General features: G+C 35.9%; 1 protein-coding gene across 1 annotated transcript; it reads right to left on the minus strand.

The window, feature by feature from the left end:
• Positions 1–684: 684 nt before the first annotated feature.
• On the minus strand, positions 685–14532 carry mRpL44 (mitochondrial ribosomal protein L44). Its single transcript, XM_067093564.1, has 7 exons — positions 14340–14532; positions 12235–12358; positions 9657–9914; positions 8106–8190; positions 6712–6864; positions 4590–4740; positions 685–1254 (listed from the first exon to the last, which is right to left on the minus strand). The coding sequence occupies exons 1-7, from the start codon at positions 14416–14418 to the stop codon at positions 1061–1063; spliced, it is 1044 nt and encodes a 347-aa protein (XP_066949665.1). The 5' UTR covers positions 14419–14532; the 3' UTR covers positions 685–1060.
• Positions 14533–19466: the final 4934 nt, after the last annotated feature.

Raw genomic sequence — 19466 nt, forward strand, 5'->3', positions numbered from 1 at the left:
GTAACAAGAGAAAAACCTCTCAGTTCCATCATAAAACAACTGTTATGAGAGAGTGGAAAGTAAGATGGAAGAGAGATAATAAGAATCAAGGTACAGTAAAAGGAATAAAAGGGGTTGCAGCTAAGGGCCGAAGGGATGGCTATGTGCAACTTGTGGTCATTAAAGCAGAAAGCATCACATTGTAATATTATACTTTGAATGTTCAGGTGTCTTCCGATTGTATTCTTCCCTTCAGCAGAAAATGTCTTAGGGTATTGGCACTCTGAAGGGAGCTGGAGGTCATCTTGAAATGCTTCATGGAGAATCCTGTGAAAATTTTTCATATTCTTGTGTTTTAGTTTCTTGTTCTGATTTGGATCTGCAAAATGAATTATATAATCCCAGAAAATATTTCTTTTTTTATTAGCTCCCAGCTTAAACCTGTCACTTACACTTGGTCAATGTAATTTAGCAGTTAGCTCCACGCAAATAATCATGTCCTCATATGTTTTCCCTTTTTACTTCCAATGGGTTGTCCAATTGATGCACATTTTCCTGCTTAAGTTATGACCTTAGAAATGTGAATTCAGACTGGTCAGCATAACCATAGAATAATGTATTTTGTTTCTTATATAAAATGTATGTACAAAATCTTGGCATATCTTTCACTTAACAGTACACACTGGATATGAGTAATATAGGAAATCCACTGTTATCTTGTTTATTTCTAAAAGCAAATTACAACAGGTAAATAACATAAACAACACTGTACAATTTAGCAGTTATTTAAAATCAACCAGTCCATAAAAATGTACATCCTCATGCCTAGAACTTATGCATCATGAGGAAGACGGAAAAACATAGCAAGGAACACTATTTTCTTTTCCAGTTTTTCAACAACAGAAAAAAGGTTAATGTATTTAAATAAAAATCTTAAAGTGACTTGAAATGAGATTTTTTTAATGTCAGTGCACTTCTGATAAATATACAACACATATGAAAGAACTGTCATTTATATACAATTATAATACAATGTACACATCCACATTATTAGAAGGCTTGCAAAGAAAATCCAGTGCAATTAACACATAACAATATTTTTAGCTTTGCTGGTGGACCAGTCAAGAATAGACAGATTTTCTTTGTCACTTATCGTAATATTTTTACTTTCTTCACCAAAAGGTAGAGGATCAGACGATGCAGTGATATGAAACAGTCGTCTCAGAGCATCAGAAGCTGCCTGCTCAACAGCCAAATCTGTGCTTTCCCCATAACCTGAAAAAGATGCACAATGTCTGTTAACACAAGTCAAGTATCTTCTAACTTTTCTCTAGCAATATCATAGCACACTCATATAGTACTGCACAGTAGTTTAGGAACATGAGTGCTGTACATGAGAATAGTCAAGAAAAGACACTGAAAAGAGCAACATAATAATGTCTTTGAACCTTTAATATATAGATGTGGTAAAAGTGGCATATTTAAGTGCATACCATATACCATTACAGTATCATTATTATATTATTAATGGAACCTCAACTTAACCTACTGCTAGGGGGTTTTCCCTACAATAGGTAACAAAATCAGCTAAGGAACACTGCCACTACTCGGCTGTTTTCTAATCTGCAGATAATCCAGCAAGACTGTAGCACAAATGATCCCACCAATTAATAGTAACAAGAAGCCAAAACAGCCATTACCTACAGAAACTTTCTCAAACCATAATATACAAGTGTTTCCAACACTCCTGCATGTATGCCCAGAGGACAGGACATACGGAAGGTAAGTCCCACCCATGTGGGATGTGCCAAAAGATCTGACCAATCAAACACTCATCTCTCACAAGCCTGCAATACCCATATCATGAAATCAACCAGTGACAGTGCTGACCTTCTTTAGCACCTCTTTGCAAACTTCTGTAGGAAGCAAGCAAGACATGACATTGCCAGACAATCCTACAGAGACTCCACAACTTCAGGTGTCTGTAAACCAAACTTGAAGGGTGAAATTTCCTGAAGTCCAGCTTTAAAAACTGCACTTGCATTGTGACCTGCAATGAAGTCCAAGCATTGACCCGTGTTGCAGATGTGAAGTGCTGATGGCTGTACTACTTCCACGGAACTAAGCTCTACTCTGTGCTAACACCAGGTGTCGAGATATCCCCACATAAACAAAGGACAACATGACCCACGCACAAGTCAAGTATTAATTAGGTATAAATAGACCAGGTGTGTAAACAGGAAAATTTGAGAGAGTCAGTATTACAGCAAAGGACAAATAAAATACCGATTGAGTACTGTAAAGGTACTACAAATGTAATTGTCTTTATGTAGTTCAGTTCTCATTACTGGAGAGAAGCTCTTGCAATTCTGTATCATTATCGAAGTAATTTGCTGCTATTCCTGTAAAGTGTTCTTTCTCAGTATGTAATGACGTATTCTACTATTTTAAATCAGTGTTGAAATAATCCACTCTTTTTTTTCTGTAAAGCACTTTCGTCAGTGGTGTACAATTCCAATGCCATTTTAAAATTCTAAAAAGTGATTTACATGCTCTTTGTTAATTCTCAGATGCAAGTAAAGAACTGTTCAAGTCTTGTCTAGCACCCTTAAATCGAAGTCCCTGAATATAAGTTCTACTTCTAGGATATTGCATTTAAAAAGATCATGAATAACAACTTCTGTAACATTGCATTTTAAAAGCCCCACAACATATGTTAAACTTCTGCTGTGCTGTATTTTTACACCTGTCTCTATGCTGAAGATAATTACTGCATCAATGAAAGGTTAGAGCGCCATTTTTAATTTCAACACCAACACATCACTGAAGGTGTTAAACTGTTGAGAGGTATGTCAGTTTATTCCTGTATTTTAAGCAGATGTTCTATGTAACTGTCTTAGTTAAGGGTTGTGCCTGATAGTGAATGGTTTTCATACTTAACTTTCATAAAGTATCTGCACACAATCAAAGTGAGATTAGGAACAAGTTCGTGTTTGTTAAGTCTGTGTAATTTGCATTTAATTATTGCAAGTGAAATTTTAACTTGGAAATGTAGAGTAACATAAACCCACTTAATATCATCTAGAGTTCTTTTCCTTGTGTAAAATGTAATATAAAGTTCTCTTGTAAGTAACACAATTGTTTTGTTGCTAGTGTTGTTCAGGCATTGCATTTTGCTCCATACCATAAAATCACCAGTAGTTGTGCAAAACACACAACTCTGAAGTAAAATTGGAGTCTCAACTGTGTGTGTGTGTGCGTGTGTGAGAGAGAGAGAGAGAGAGAGAGAGAGAGAGAGAGAGAGAGAGAGAGAGAGAGAGAGAGAGAGAGAGAGAGAGAGAATTTAGCCTGGTACGTTGCCTAATAGTTTCCCCTATTTATTTCAATTTCATTTGTTCAAAAACAAGTTAATTCCTTTGGGAATCTTTAAGAACCAGGACTGTACTCACTCATCCTGCAGTGGAGTAACAACCCTTGATCCAGCCTCACTATGTATGAATGCAATGATTTTAGTTTATTTTGTTGATCTTTTTATTGTACTTGTAATGCTGTGTTAAAGTAATAACATAAGTTGTATTCAGTGTTGAGAACATTTCACATTTTACTGATTTTCATAATTTATACCTTTCTGTGTATTATTTTTTGTTTCAATTTGATGCATTCTTTGTTATGCCATCATCTTGATTCTGTTAGTATTATGAAACAGTGATTTTTTACTTAATGTCAAATTTTGTGAATGAATTGCAAAATGAGAAATTCATTGATATAATTCAAAGTCCTTAGTAGATACTGAAGCAGTCTTGACCCTTAGAATGATCCTAAATCTCTTAGACAGTCTTTATTGTTGGAAAGCATATTAAAACTTATGTAAGTATCTCAGAACTGATAATGAATTAACCTATAGTCTTTAAGACATTTGTGAAATTTGCAGAGAAAAACAATAAAGTGTTTGTAAGATTCATCAGGTCTAGGAGACAGTGGAAGCCCCTAACAATCATATTAAACTGATTTTATAAGTTAATTAATCTTGAATGACACTAGGTCATGGGGAGTGCAATCTGGCACATTTCAACTTAACCTAAGGTGCAAAAGAAGGTCTACATCCTTCCTCTACAACATTTTCCATGTGCTAAAATAACCTCTCCAATCAACCATTTCAATAAAACCAAAAATCTTGCTTATGTGTAACTGCACCATCACATACCAAGATAGAGTACTATACTATACAAGAATATGGATAATAATATACTGGTACAAGATGAATAATTTCAAAAAGGGGAAAACTAGATGATCAACATAAAGTAAAGTCACTTATTAACAATCAACACAGTTTCCATTACTGTTTACTTTAACATAAGAAGAGGTCAAGGCTGGCAAATATATAATTCTAATTCTCAGTTCTGCTGCAATTATTTTGAATAATACTTAAACAAGAAAAAAAAATGGCTACGTTATGGGTTTGTCATTGAGATATCACATTCAGCCCACAAGATGACGTTACTAAACAACAGTAAATCAAAACTTTTGAAACCACATCAAGCCATACCTGTTAACATAAATTATCCCATGAAAACAGTTATGTACCAAATTTCATAAATATAACCACTTACCTGTTCCAATAAATTGCTTGTCTGAATACAGTGCAACTTGATATACAGCTTCAATTGTCTTTTGACCTGATTGAAACACAAGCCTTGGCTCTGGCGCCCCAACACCACTTCTTGCCATTATCTCAGAGAGGGTCTTCAATGGTTCATCTACCTGTAATATATATAAATGCATTTCACCACAAACTCACAACTAAAAGCCAAAATTGTGTCAGGCAAAATACTATACAACAGTGGCAGCTGGTAGCTCATCGTATGGGGATACAGATCCCCATCGTATGGGGATACAGATCCCCAGGTCCCCAGTGACACATTGTCACTTCTGGTGTTTATACTGACCTGTTTGCAACTCAACGAGATCTTAAACTGGTGGATGATTCTTAAAGAGGTTGCTTTTTTATTTAATAATCTTTTATCCTTTTCATTTCATCATTAAATTTTCCTTTATTTCCTTTGTTCTCCTTATTTTCTCGAGTCAAAAACAGCACCTTTAGCTAAATCCTCAAGTGAGGTTTGAGCTATCTAAGCAGAGGGTTCTTGCCACTTTTCAGAGATAGTTAGCATGAATCAATACTGTAATTTACCTTTTATGCTGCTTTGTTTGAGTAGCACTTACTTCCCAGGTTTCTAGGTGTTTGAAGACAATGTACTAACTATTAACAAGCTATTAGCTTGTTAGTTTATTTTCTTACTCTGGCTAGTAGCTGGTTAGATTTTCCACTAGCTTAGCTCTGTATAAATATTTTAGGTTAGGTCTTTATGTAACCTTCATTACTCACTTCTGTGTATTTTGTACTGACTTTGCATAATTTTGTACTGATTCTGTATAATCTTGTTGGTCTTATATTAACAGACTAATTCTAGCTTCTCACTGACCATGTCATAACTTTTGCCTTATATAAATAGCAATGTACTTGTTTGTTGCTGAGAATATTTTCTTGGTGTTTATTCCTACAATGTGTATTTTGTTTACTCCATTGTTTTGTATTAGGATAAGGTACAGTAATCCCCTGATCATTCACACCTCCCCCCTGGCTTCACTAAGCCTTCAACTGCTCCTTTCCTAGCGTGAATGAATATGTATACTTTACCACTAATCACAAATTGTGTATAAAATCATACATGGCCAGAGGGATGTGTTGAGGGAAGATCCAACTGGCAAGTTTGTAACAAGTTTTCATAACTGGTGAGCACAATCCCAATAGTATTTGATTGATTCTACAGTTCTCTATTTAGTTTCCAGATGGTGGGATAATTAGAATCTAAGGGATGTTCAGAACCACTAAAAAAATACTTTCAAGCAATTAACTGATCTAACAAGAACTGTGTTTTTGAGCAATGAATCTGAAAAAGAGGTTTTGAGCAACTGTTTCATGTAATTTACCTAGAGCAACTGCAAATGCATCCATAACTACAAAACTACAATAGACCACCTTCAAATACCATGCTCAACTATTGAAAAAATTACAATTTTACGCCTTCCTCTCACTTTTTATGGTTTTTGACCACTGAATCCACCTTAATACACTTGAAATCTAAACGAAAATTAAAATAAACTGTTTCCTAGAATCTAGCTTCATATATTAGTGTTTCCTAATCTTTATCTCTTGCTCATCTTTGGTTCCCAAATTTTATAAAATCAGAATATTTTTGATATCCAAATACAGGCAGTCCTCGCTTATCAGTGGCGTCAGCTAATGGCACTTGGCTAATGACATCGTTAACCAGATTTTCGGCGACGGTAAGCAATTTTTGGCGCTGGTAAGCGGTTTATCAAAACGTTTTTAGGTGGGGATTTGCTTACCTGTAATTGTTGTCATAGCAGAGATTGAAGTGGTTCATCATTGTCAATTTTCATTGATTAATTTGGGGAAGACTTGAAAACCACTCATCAGTGGGAAATCCTTGGGTATCATTGTTACCATTTCATTTTTATAGTTTACAAAAAGCAAGCCTGTTAACAAATTTCCAAAACAGTAACATGCTGACAGGTAAAATTAAAAAAAGTAATAATGGGCAACTGATGTGTGATACTTTCTTCTATAGCATTCAAAATACAATATACAGCAATAGTAACTAAAACTATAGTGCCGTAAAGATAAAAGGACCATTACAGAAAGCTTACCTGCCATATATCATAAATGTCCTTTCCAACAAGCTGAGTAAGGACAAAATCTTGAATAAATTTCTGACAAGAATTAATCCCAGATGAAATATTCACAGCTGAAACGACAGCTTGGAAGCCCTTTGCTAAAGTAGCCACAGATGGAGGCTGCTCCTGTAAAATGAGATTCAATAATGTATATCTTTATATTTGAAGCAAAGTCAGAATCTGGAAATAGTATCTACATATATTTCTCATCTTGAACTTGAAGTTTTCAGGAATTTTCTACAGGGTTATGTTCTAGGAGGATTTTGTTTAATTACCTGCAAGTTCTTAGGCTTAGAATTAGTTTAATATTAGTGCTACAATAAATGTTCTGATTTTTTTGTTCACATTTTAGTTTTCTGTTAGAGAAAACTTTTGTGCCGGCTCTGTCTGTCCGTCCACACTTTTCCTGTCTGCCCTCAGATCTTAAAAACTACTGAGGCTAGAGGGCTGCAAACTGGGATATTGATCATCCACCCTCCAATCATCAAACATACCAAATTGCTTCACTCTAGTCTCTGTAGTTTTTATTTTATTTAAAGTTAAAGTTAGCCATAATTGTGCGTCTGGCAACGCTATAGGACAGGCCACTACCAGGCCATGGAACTAAAGCTTCATGGGCAGTGGCTCCTTCAAAAAACTTGAAGCATTTTTTACTTTTTTGTGTGCAAGGAGTTCCTATTTCTATGGTTTCTGCTCCATCTCCATTTTTTTTAGTTTTCTGTAAAAAGAAAACTGTTGTGCCGGCTTTGTTTCTCCGTCAGCACTTTTTCTGTCAGCCCTCAGATCTTAAAAACTACCAAGGCTAGAGGGCTGCAAATTGTTATGTTGATCATCCACTCTACAATCATCAAACATAACAAATTGCAGCCCTCTAAACTCAGTAGTTTTCATTTTAAGGTTAAAGTTACCCATAATCGTGCTTCTGGCAACAATATAGGATAGGCCACCACCGGGCAGTGGTTAAAGTTTCATGGACCGCAGCTCATACAGCATTATACTGAGGCCACCGAAAGACAGATCTATTTTTGGTGGCCTTGATTATACGCTGTGTAGCAGCTGTACAGAAAACTCGATTGCGCAGAAGAAACTTTGGAGCATTTTTTACATGTTTCTTTGTATATAGTTTTTTCAGCACTGTTTTTAGTCTATTTACTAGATTATCTATCAAATTTTCTTTAAAAATAAAGTAATGCATGTTTAATATTCTTTCCTGTGAATTAATAGTGGCAGTGTCACATGACAATTTCTTGTTAATTTGTTCGTTTTGCTGTTTTATTGTAAAACATCCTACTGTAAGTTACAAAGTGCCTAAAAATCCTCTTAACAAATTAAACATTTTAAATCAATAATGTCAGGGTGCAACATACCTCAGTTAAAACGATGTCTTTGAGTCCAATACCAAGTCCTATCTCAGATATGGCCTTCTCAGACGTTAAGTAGTCGACAATTGTCCTGAGGAAAAATTGGGCTTTTAAGTAATACATGATTGGAAAAATTGGGCTTTTAAGTAATACATGATTGTCAATGTCCTGAATTTATATGAACAAATGGTGACACATAAAAAGCAGAAGGAGGAGACCTATGTTATGGCATACTGAATTCTGAAGCTGACATTGAAAGTGAAGAAAGAACAAAAATGTTCCTGGACTACTAGTACATGAGAGCATTCCTTTAGCAATCATCACCATTAAATAATATAATGGTAAAAAACCTGTGACAATGGTAACAGAACTACACTTCCCTAAGCTGCAGAAACATGGGTGACTGTAATATAATGGGATTCATGCCTGGAATCTGTTGGAATGATCATCTTACAAATGAGGAAGCTGTAGAGAGATGAAGTGTCTATAGAATGGAAAAAATACTCATATTTTGAAGAGAGACAATTCAGGCATATAAAAAGAGAAGAGAGGAACAGCAAGACAGAGAGAGTGGAAAAAACTCATTAAATCTCTAACTACTTGAAGTGAAAACAAAATTCAATAGCATTAATGAGGAAGTTCCCCATTGTTTTCCCGTACTACCATTATCACTCCATCCATAAGACACCTTTAACTACAACCCACTTTTACATTAAACTAATCACTTCTCAGTTTCAAACTTCTCACACATCTGTTTCATAACAAAAACTTTTGTACTATATCCTCTTCCTTCTCTAAATACACTGTCTCCTTTCAATCCTTTTATCATACAGCTTACTTTTTCAACCAAACCACTACTATACAACTTCTCATGTATACTAGCAATGCTATGACTACATTTCTTACAGTTACCTCTAACAACTTAAACAAAGGCATAATTACTTCTCTCCTTTATTTTTATGTAGTATTCCAGTGATCTAAACATATCTTACACACTCTTGGCAGCCACCATACCATCACCAACATATCCCAGGAACTCACCAGTAATCCCATAATTCCTTGTGTCTTTCTAACTTTTCAATCTTCCAATTTCCCCCCTTATATCCCTTACTGTCATTTCCATAAGCATTCTCAAACTTAAATGAGCCTCATCCACTCTTGAGCCATATAGTCTATTCTCTGTATTTAACCATTCATAATATTAAACACATCAATACAGAACTGCAACCCTTTTCTGCAGTATCTTTCCAATGGCATCTTTAAACCCTAGGCCCATTTGCTTATTAACAATCCTTTCTGCATTCACTACCTCTTTTCATCTTTACAAATCCTTTCTTCCCTATGCTTGCTCAAATTAGCTGTAATCCTACATTCATTCCTTTTTAGTTCTTGGTTATACTGAGATGTCCTTATGCATCCTTTTATATTTATTTAAATACACAGTACAAAAGCAGCATTCTGCCAAGTCAATTATACCATATTCCCTGAGAGAGAGAGAGAGAGAGAGAGAGAGAGAGAGAGAGAGAGAGAGAGAGAGAGAGAGAGATACTGACTTACCTTACTCCTTCCTCAGGTAGTAAAGGATGAGTAGCACGTACATATTTCAGAGAATAGTCTTCAATGAGAGCTTTCCCTGCACTGGCTAAGTCACAATTGCTACTGACTTGAAGAGCAGGAGTTTCAACACCAAGGGCAACTTGTTTTCTTGTCTCACTTTCAATATACGAGATATCTGTCAGTGCCTGACGTAGCGTAGTCTCATCAAACTCTTCTTTGAGTCTCTTCCCAAAGGCAAATAACTCTGAATCATAATTCCTACAAGTAATATATAAACCGATCAGTACCATTTTCAAAAAAGCTATACAATATAAAATTTCCAGCATATGTGCACCTTTTCCATATACCACATAGTGCACAAAATCTATTCAGGATATCTGAGGATACAAATAGATAAAAAAAATATATCATTACACTATACACCACACAATCCAAGGAGTCAAGATATTTCCAATAATCATCAGTGACGTAAGTACAGTGCCTACATTTTAAAAAATTTGACATTCACACATTCAAACAAAAACGCTTAATGACTAGTAATTCCCATAACATTTCAAATCTTCATTATCATCTTTACCATCTTTTCTATTCTTTAAATATCAGAATTTGTCCACTCTGCATTTTTCTTATAAAGACCATTGCTTTACAAATGCATCTCTTTACTGGGCTTGCCTTGATAAACTGATTGTGGGGTTCAACCTCCCTTTTTAGCAATGGCTAACTAGGAACAGAAGCAACAGTAAAGGGCATTTTCACTTGCTATCCCCTCTATTGTTCTTTGCATCTTAATGCAAGATGTTCTTGCCATCATTAGCAGGGAACAGAGGAAGAATACGGCTTACACACTCATATCCTTCCAAATATCTCCTAGGATCATTTTAACTGTTGCCTTACAAGAGCTGAGTGGTTAATTTAGTCCCACCTATCCAATTTTCATTTGTCCCCGCCTCCTTACTGTGTCCACAAATTAAAGGGGCAACACTGGCAAAACCCAACCTAGTGAACAAATGTGTAATACAGTGGAGTAATTTTAAGAAGATTTTTTCTTGACTTATCCAACATGCTGGAGGAGAGGAGTGCTGTAACTCTTACTCTCAGCCAAACTCTTTTCAATTAAGGCTAAGCACATTTCCACTTTAATGAAAGCATATAAATTCAAATATATTCTATGGAAACATAGGAGGGAAAAATCCAGTAAAATTATACCAAACTTTTTAAAGTAATTTATATTTTTCCATTTTATTCAAGATCATTCCTCAGCGACAAACTGGAAGCTGTTGTTGAAAGTCAGTGACAAGGTTGTTAACTGGACACAGGCAGGAGAGTGGGAGGAGTCCCACACTCACATGCTGTATGCAATCACTTTCCTTTGGCATCAGGGACTGTGTGGTATATTATGATAAAAGGCTCTGGTCTGCATAATATATATATATATATATATATATATATATATATATATATATATATATATATATATATATATATATATATATATATATATATATATATATATATATATATATATATATATATATATATATATATATATATTATATATATAGCAGTACTTTTTAAAATTTGGTATTTGTTTCCATAAGGAATTGCCTTTCATGTACAGGAGACACTTCTTCCATGGGAGGATTGTATCTCAACTGCCTGACAAAGCTGAATCTCCAACAGGAAATTCCATGCTCCCAGATAAGAAATTGAGCATGAGGCCAGTAATTTCTGTAACTTGAACTTGTGTCCATATTATATTTACCAGGCTTTTCTAGCTTAGTTTGTCCATGCTCCCTGATCTAATTATTTTGAGTGTTTAATCACATAGAATATTGAGTATGCTATTTTAATAACTATATAAGATTTTTGGAAAACAGCTGAATAATTACCTTGGAATATTTGTGATTTAACTATTATCAATAACTTATAATTTTTATTTTTTTCAATTAAAAAAATCTTTATATATTATTAGAAATACTGTATAACTCAGTACTTAAAACCCTTAAGCTTTATGAGGACTACTGTCCTCAGCATCAGGGGAATTATGCTAGTTCAAAATTCTATAGAGACATGTACTTCATACTGTATCAGTTTTCTGCTTAATCTTCTGACTACTGACCATTCTGGTTTGCTGGAGTTATTCTTCCCACTTTAAAACACTCCACCTGTAACAAAATTGCTCTATGTCTTCTAATAACTCCCCATCTATCACTTGAGGTTCTCATTCTCCCTCTCTTCCATGTATAATTGGTAATCCTGAGCAGCTCTTGTGGCACGATCTGTTACATTCAATGCACCATAGAATTAATCCCCATCATTTTCTAACAACAATGGCCACTTTCCTAATGATACGTTTTCCTTTACTCCCCTTTCACTCACCATAAGCTTTATTTTACTTTATTTTTGGTCCTCTCCTCTCCATTTAATTCTTCTGCCTTTTAAAGAATTCCACCACCTTTTCCTTAAATTCTCCAGTAGACACTATATAACCTACATAAAGCAGTCCACTACGGACACCTTTTCAATATGCTTCCTTTACGACACCTAATTTTGTATTGTTAATTACAACTATACTCACCACTCTATATATTCTGATCGGATGTTTGGTGGTACTTCGCCTTTGGCTTCTAATTGCTGGTGTCTTTTATACAACTCCCTAAAAAGCGGGGCTCTCCATCTAGACCTTATTCCATACAAACACGCTGTAATATGATATAAAAAATTTCAATTTGTCATTAGTTGATATGCACAGCAAAACTTATACATAGTGCATTACTGTAGAACCTTTAAAACTTCGAACTAATACATCTACACTAAAGAAAGCAATTCAGATTAAAGAAAAAACAGTACAATAAAATTTCCTAGCTATACACAACAACTTTTTATTTTTTTTTTATTTTTTGGGGGGTAGATGAAGATTACCAGTGGAGCAACAGTGGAGGTAACAGAGAAAGGGTGAGCCGCTATCCCAAAAAAAAAGGGGGGGGAAGGTTACAGTATTACTGTATTTCTGTGACGATACTACAGTACAGGCTCCTTGCAGTCTTTCTGGTCCAGGCAGCACTTTTTCCTCTTACCTAGTGGTCTAACTCTAGTTTATCATGCTCCAATTTTCACATCGTTTTTAATAAATCCTCAACCAAGCCACTAGGGGTGGGAAAGGGGATAAGCCAGCCCAACATAGTGCCAACCCCATGCCCAGAAAAATAGGAAGAGTTGGAATCAGGAGGGGCATCTGTCCTTGAAAAATCTAAGAAAACCAATCATGAAATAAACCGTTCAAGAAAGGAGCAGCTGGAGAATGCTCATTAAAAACAGCAGCCCTTTCTAAGGATTACGCTGAGAAGATAATAGCAAACCCTGAGAAAAGCAGCACAATCGAATTAAAAAACTTAAAAAAATAAATTATTTTATTAACTTAATTTACAGTTATAAAAAACTTTGACCAAAAGACCAAATTAAAATTCTTCAAGTTGGCCAAAGGGTTTGTTCCTAATACTGCCTACATTTCCTTAACAACAAACCTAAAACAGCAATCCTTTGATTATCCACACTATTTCATCCAAGGGGAGTGCAATACACCTGGAGTAAACACATAACAATAGTGACTATGGTAGCCTTCTGCTATGCTACCTCTAGGTTACCCAAAATTCCTACTGTAACCCTTGCAAACATAGCCTATAAAAATATAGAGTACAGTGAAAATATACACTAACTTAGAAATTGTATCGAATCCAAAGATATAATTATCATTTATGGTTTCTTCTTATACCAAGCATATTAAAAGCAAAACACCCAAAAAATATACCACTTTAGCAAGCAAAATGTGTCATTCAAGGACTCTGTCACAGTAGATTAATTTATCAGCAAAGAAAAGAAATTACCTGTATAAGGTTTTGTATGTAAGGCACTGTACCATATGCAATGTATGTACAATGAATGCTGTATACCTGAGTGCATCATCTTTTGTTATTACGTTAATCCCTGAGGGGCTGGCACTAACCATGGAGTACCACTGAGCCACTCTGCGAAAAACCATGAACAGAAGACGGTACATTTTTCACATTATTTCTCTAAATTTTTCATGTTATCTCACCTGTTCTACATCATATGCATATATTTCTATATTGTCCAGTAAAGATTTCATTAATAAAGAATAAATGAATTTGTACTTCATTTTTAAGATCATTGGCACTCTAGGCTAGGTTAGGTTTAGTTTGCTTCTCTGAACAGGTAAGGAGCAGCACCCTAATTTAGGTTAAGAATTGTGAGGTTAGGATGCCGTAACTGGCACTGTGGCATAACTTTGACCTTTCTAACCTAATTAGCTTTGACACTGGTACTGATTAAGGACAGGTATCATACGCGATTAATTTTACTGATTTATGAATGAATGGTCAAGGCTACCTAATGACATTAAAACCGGTAGATTACTCAGTACCATAATACAAATAGTGGAATTAGCTGCTATTGAAAAAGACATTAAAAAAATTAGTTACTATTTAAAAAGAACAAAGTAACATGTGTGACATTTATTCGCTCTAAATGGCTTAAACATACAGTACACAGTACAGTACAGGGTTTACTCGAGTTCGTCTCGAGTCTGGGCCAGCCATTACCACGCCGGTAACAAAAGACACTTAAATTCTATGCCACTTTTGCTGGTTCTTAGCTTTTACATACCAGAAAGGAATATTGTTCTTCTTGCTACAGATGGAGGTATAAAAGACGCGATCTTCAGCAATCCTCTGGAAGCAAACATGTTGGACTTTGTTATAATAACATCGAAGAGTTGTATTGTATACGGTTGTGGCAGTAGTCTTAAGCTGCATTCGAAAGAACTCTTGCTATTTGCAACGGCGCCTCTTATTTGTGTTTTGTGCATTAATTTGTTGCGTATTTAAGTTGTAATTTTTCAGACATCTTTTTCATCACAGCTTTATTTCAGCTTGTTCTGGATATTTTCAGCCTAAATAGTCCTTAAACCTTGATACATCTTTAGTCTTGGTGGTACCTACTGTATGTAGTGCATGCTTGGAGGATCATTCCTCTCTATTGAGCAGGATAGGTTTCTCACGGTTCTGATATACTGTATATACCTTACATATTTGTATGTTAATTTTATCATCCTTGTTTGTATTTTGTAGATGGTCATTTGGCCCATCTATGGATCACATTCACTCATCTGTCAATAGCTTGCTCGTCCGTGTCATTACTGTTTTTCAATAGGTAAGCAATTTTTTTCTAAAATGTCTCTCCGTTTGCAGATTTTTTAGTTCTGGGCCAACTTACTGACGGTCTGAGAGTTGCCAAGCCTGTCTGATTTCAAACTGCAGTTGTTGCAGGGTAGGGGCAATGTCCTTAGCAGGCTAAAGTTAACTGAAGACGACTTGCCTCAGGAAAGAGCTCAATGACCAGAAAATGTGACCAATGTCCCAACTTCCATTTTACTACGTACATCCTTAAGTGACAAGGCCCTAACATATTATTGGTTGGTAATTTAAGAAACAGTACAACTAATAACTAGAACTTCAGTTATGTTCGCTAGTGCAGACTTGAGATGAAATTTCAGAGTAGGCCTATTGTTAATTATACCGCTGTTGTCAAGTCACTGATAAAGTCAGTCAGTGGTTTTTTTGTTTCCATAGTTTAAGAGACCTTTTAGCAGGTTTTGTTATTCTGTAATACCAGTAAATATCTGTCTCATTTTATGAACCCCCACTCTTTTCCTGGACCTGTTTGCCCTGGGAACGTAAACATAGTTCTCTGGCTTTGCAGTCAGGGCGTCTCATTTTTTTGTCAAACATTTATCTGCAAATTATGCACGAACTGGGCACTAAAGATAAGAGCTTATTATACAGAATCCAAAAGGCTATCTGGTCCTTGAAAGCGTGATTCATCATCACTTCAGAACATTAAAAAGTTTTGCGATAGGGAAGTTAATCTCTGCTCTTGTTGCTTGAGATGTTAAGGATTTTTTAATATTTGCTTTTGCACGAAAGAAAAATTATTAGTTAGAAACACTGATGTTGGATGTTTGAAATATGATTATATTTGACTTCGAGTAAACAAATAAAGAAAAACGTAGTTTGACAAAAATGGCAAATGTGGAACTTTCAGACGCGGCGAGGAAAATCATTGTTGTTTTGTGATTAATGAATAAATTTTACGTCAGTGGTGCGATGTATGACGTACAAATAAAAGTTGCTATGACTTTCACAAAACATTATAACTTGGAATAGAAGGGATCCGATTTCTAAAAAGGGACTCCCTAATTATTATTATCATTATATATTGAACAGTCAGACGGAATAAATACGAAACAAGTAAAAAATGTGCCGAAGTTTCTTCGGCGCAACTAAGTTTTCTGTATTGCGTATAATGCCCACGAAATTCAGCCATGGTCCGGTGGTGGCCTTAGCCACGGCCCATGAAACTCTTAGCCGCCCCCCATGAAACTCAGCCATGGTCCGATGGTGACCTGTGGTGTTGGTCCGTATAGGGGTGCCAGAAGTACGATTACGGCTAACTTTAACCTTAAATAAAATAAATACTGCTGAGGATAGATGGCTGCAATTTGGTATGTTTGATGAGTGGAGGGTGGATGGTCAACATGTCCATTTGCAGCCCTCTAACCTCAGTAGTTAAAAACTACTGAGGTTAGAGGGCTGAGGACGGACAGAAAAGTGCGGATGGACAGACAAAGCCGTCACAGTAGTTTTCTTTTACAGAAAACTAAAACTATCAACTCGAAAAGCAAACGTCCACATACGATACAGAATAAAATGCCTATATATGAAAAAAAGGAGAACAGAATGAAAAAGAGAAACAAATAATATAAAAAAAGAAATAAGCAAAAAATAAATGTAAGCACGTACACAAATATCGTTCTTTCTCGACTAATGTAACACAAGATATGTCCAGGTTCTCGGAAAACACGTTATCAAAATCTCGCTGTTACCAAATACAGGAAATGCTGTGAATGAGGAAAAATAACACAATATTTGACACCTAATGATAGTTAACAGGTGTCAGCACTTAAATTTTCTTTTGCACAAATCACCACGAATGTAAACTAGTCTTATCTAATTTGTGGAAGTGCTGGTAACCAGGACGCAAGAGTTTAAAGAGGAGCTTTCAAGCTATGTTAGATGACACAAAAGGGATGGACAGTTTCCTGTACCAGTTACAGTCAACATTTTTATATTCATTCGGGATGCAGGAACCTGGACTTTGTTTTTTTTACGAATGATGGAAACGATCGGTCTAGAGTTTTCTCACTCGATTTGTTTTTTTTTTTTTTTTTTTTGCGAATGATGAAAACGATCGGTCTAGAGTTTTCCCACTCGATTTGTTTTTTGCGAATGATGGTAACTATCGGTCTAGAGTTTTCCCCAATCGAATTATCCAACTTATCTAGAACCTTTCCTATGTGTCCCTTGAAAGAAGAGCAACCTGTCAAGAAGTGCCTCAGATTGACGAGTATCAGTTAAGTATACCTTATTTTAACCAGACCACTGAGCTGATTAACAGCTCTCCTAGGGCTGGCCCGAAGGATTAGATTTATTTTACGTGGCTAAGAACCAATTGGTTACCAGGACGTGGAACCTCAGCCACAGATTTATTTGCTTCAAAAGATCTAGGAAGTAACTCGGTCTTGCGTTTAGGGTTGCCCCCCCCCAAAAAAAAATCCAACCGTCAGTCACTATAAGGGAAGAATGGTAAGCATTCTAGATCACTAGATGGAGAAGTTTAACTTGGCTCATCAAAGACAAATCAGAAATATTATTTCATGTTGTTTATTTCCTAATTAAAAAAATGTCTCTTGTCAAACCTAGCAACTCTATTAGTTTTCTGATGACGACCAGCAAAGTTCTAGTAGCTAAGCTGGTTGGAAATTATTTGACTATTCATCAAAGTTGGTCAGTATAATCGTTATGCCGCTCCACAAAAATCATCAAATCTTCTTTATCATTAGTCTGAGTCTGACAGTTTTCCTCTGAATACAACAATCCAAAAATTACGGTAGAGTACCACTGAATTTCCTCATGGGGTGAATGCTACAACAATAATTTCGTTCCTGTGTATAATTACAATCTGTCACTCCCCATAAGATTAACCACTCAGATTTTTCAATAAAGGTCCTGGGAATATATTGATTTATTAAACCAGATCCACTTTATAACTGGGAATATAAGTGGCCACTTATATCATGCGGAGACGGTCAGAATGTTGGCAGAATTAAGAGATGAACTTCCATGTCAGTAACTATCGATGAAAGTCAGAACCTTTGTTTATCACTGAACCGTCGGTCACGCACAAATCCACAGCTCCCCTGACTGTACCCTGCTTTACAGTTAACCACCATACCCTAAAGCTGTGAAAGAAGATAATAAAAATCGATAATAATCAGCTCGCCGAATACCCTGAATGATGAATTCTGCCTTAGGTTTATTTCCAGAAACAAGATTTTAGGGTAGGGAAATCAGGATTCACGTTAGTGTAGGTTGAAAAAGGAACCTGACCTCTAGATGTCTTGACTTGGTTAGATTAAACGTATTCAGTGTAAAATTAATCCATGTAAAATAAAATGAAAAAGAAAAATAAAACAGTAAAGTGAATTTTGTACAAATAAAAAGGCACTAAATAAATTATGAGTGTCGGAAGAATGGAAGCTGTTGATTCGTGTACGTATTTGGAAGTAAATTTAATGGATGATAGTGGAATGAGAGAGGAGGCAAGTAAAAGAACAGACGAAGCAAGGAAGTTAGCAGGGTACATGCAAAAGAATGGGAAGAGACTTAGAACACCTATGCAGTCAAAGTGGTAATGTGGATAGAGATTGTTGAGCAATCTTTCCTTTACAGAAGTAAAGTGTGGATGCTAAAAGCGAATAATAAAAAAAAAAAAATTAAAAAAGTAGAAGCTGCTAATTTGAACGAAAGGGACATCTGACAGATTTGAAAATGTCGCCTTTCGGTTACTGAAACTCTGGTGCCATCTTAGACTGAACGACCAAATCACTGAGAGGTAAACGCGCACAACTACCGCTATTCAGAAACATGTATGAAATACTAAGGAAACAAATACATCATTCCTTAAACATCTTCGGTTAATTAGATGGTATGCCGGCTTTCACTAAGGAGAAAGAAGACGGGACATAACTTTTGAACTGTCGATAAACCTCAGGATATATACAGTAGGCCTATTTTCTAGCCGTACGTTAGACATGAGTATGACGCTGAGGACTGTCTTCTGCAAGCATTCTTCTTACTCGGCGAAATCCTCCCAAGAACCTCTCTACAAGAAAAAAAAATAAGGGACTACTAATTTTAAACTCACGAGGCTGCAGGCATATACAAATAAATCTGATCCTGAAGACTGGGAACACTTGGAAAAACGTTTGTAGTGAATGTGGTCTTCCCTAAGGGCTTAAGCATGGCGGAAGTCGATCAAGCCATGAGGCATACACCCGGACCCGGCTGCCCGGGTAGTTTGCTTCTGAAAGGCAGTTCCCCGATTTGTTCACAGAGCGACTGTCAGTAATAGATGAAGCTTTCGAATGAGAGTTCCCAGTGACATATTCACACAAAAAAAATAAATAAATAAATAAATAAAAGTTTTTAAACACGTGGACGTCTTCTTCTCCCAAAACATGTCTGAGAAAACTGGCATACCTCTTAGTCGGCTTAGGCTCGTAGGAGGTGAAGCCCACGTCAGCATTTTCAAAATAAAACCATCTCCAGTTTTTTTATGTTTTGACTATTCAACTGTTTATTGACAACACGTAATCTGCTCTTCATATCTTGA

The sequence above is a fragment of the Macrobrachium rosenbergii genome, chromosome 50 (genome assembly GCF_040412425.1).
Source record: "Macrobrachium rosenbergii isolate ZJJX-2024 chromosome 50, ASM4041242v1, whole genome shotgun sequence".
Lineage (NCBI taxonomy): Eukaryota > Metazoa > Arthropoda > Malacostraca > Decapoda > Palaemonidae > Macrobrachium > Macrobrachium rosenbergii.

What these genes read in the sequence shown, in the direction of transcription:
- mRpL44 (XM_067093564.1), bottom strand. Translation starts at nt 14,418, where the DNA reads ATGTTTGCTTCCAGAGGATTGCTGAAGATCGCGTCTTTTATACCTCCA. An exon ending in AAGAACAATATTCCTTTCTG is followed by an intron (nt 12,359 to 14,339) that starts GTATGTAAAAGC and finishes ATCATATTACAG; the next exon opens with CGTGTTTGTATGGAATAAGG. An exon ending in CGATCAGAATATATAGAGTG is followed by an intron (nt 9,915 to 12,234) that starts GTGAGTATAGTT and finishes TATTACTTGTAG; the next exon opens with GAATTATGATTCAGAGTTAT.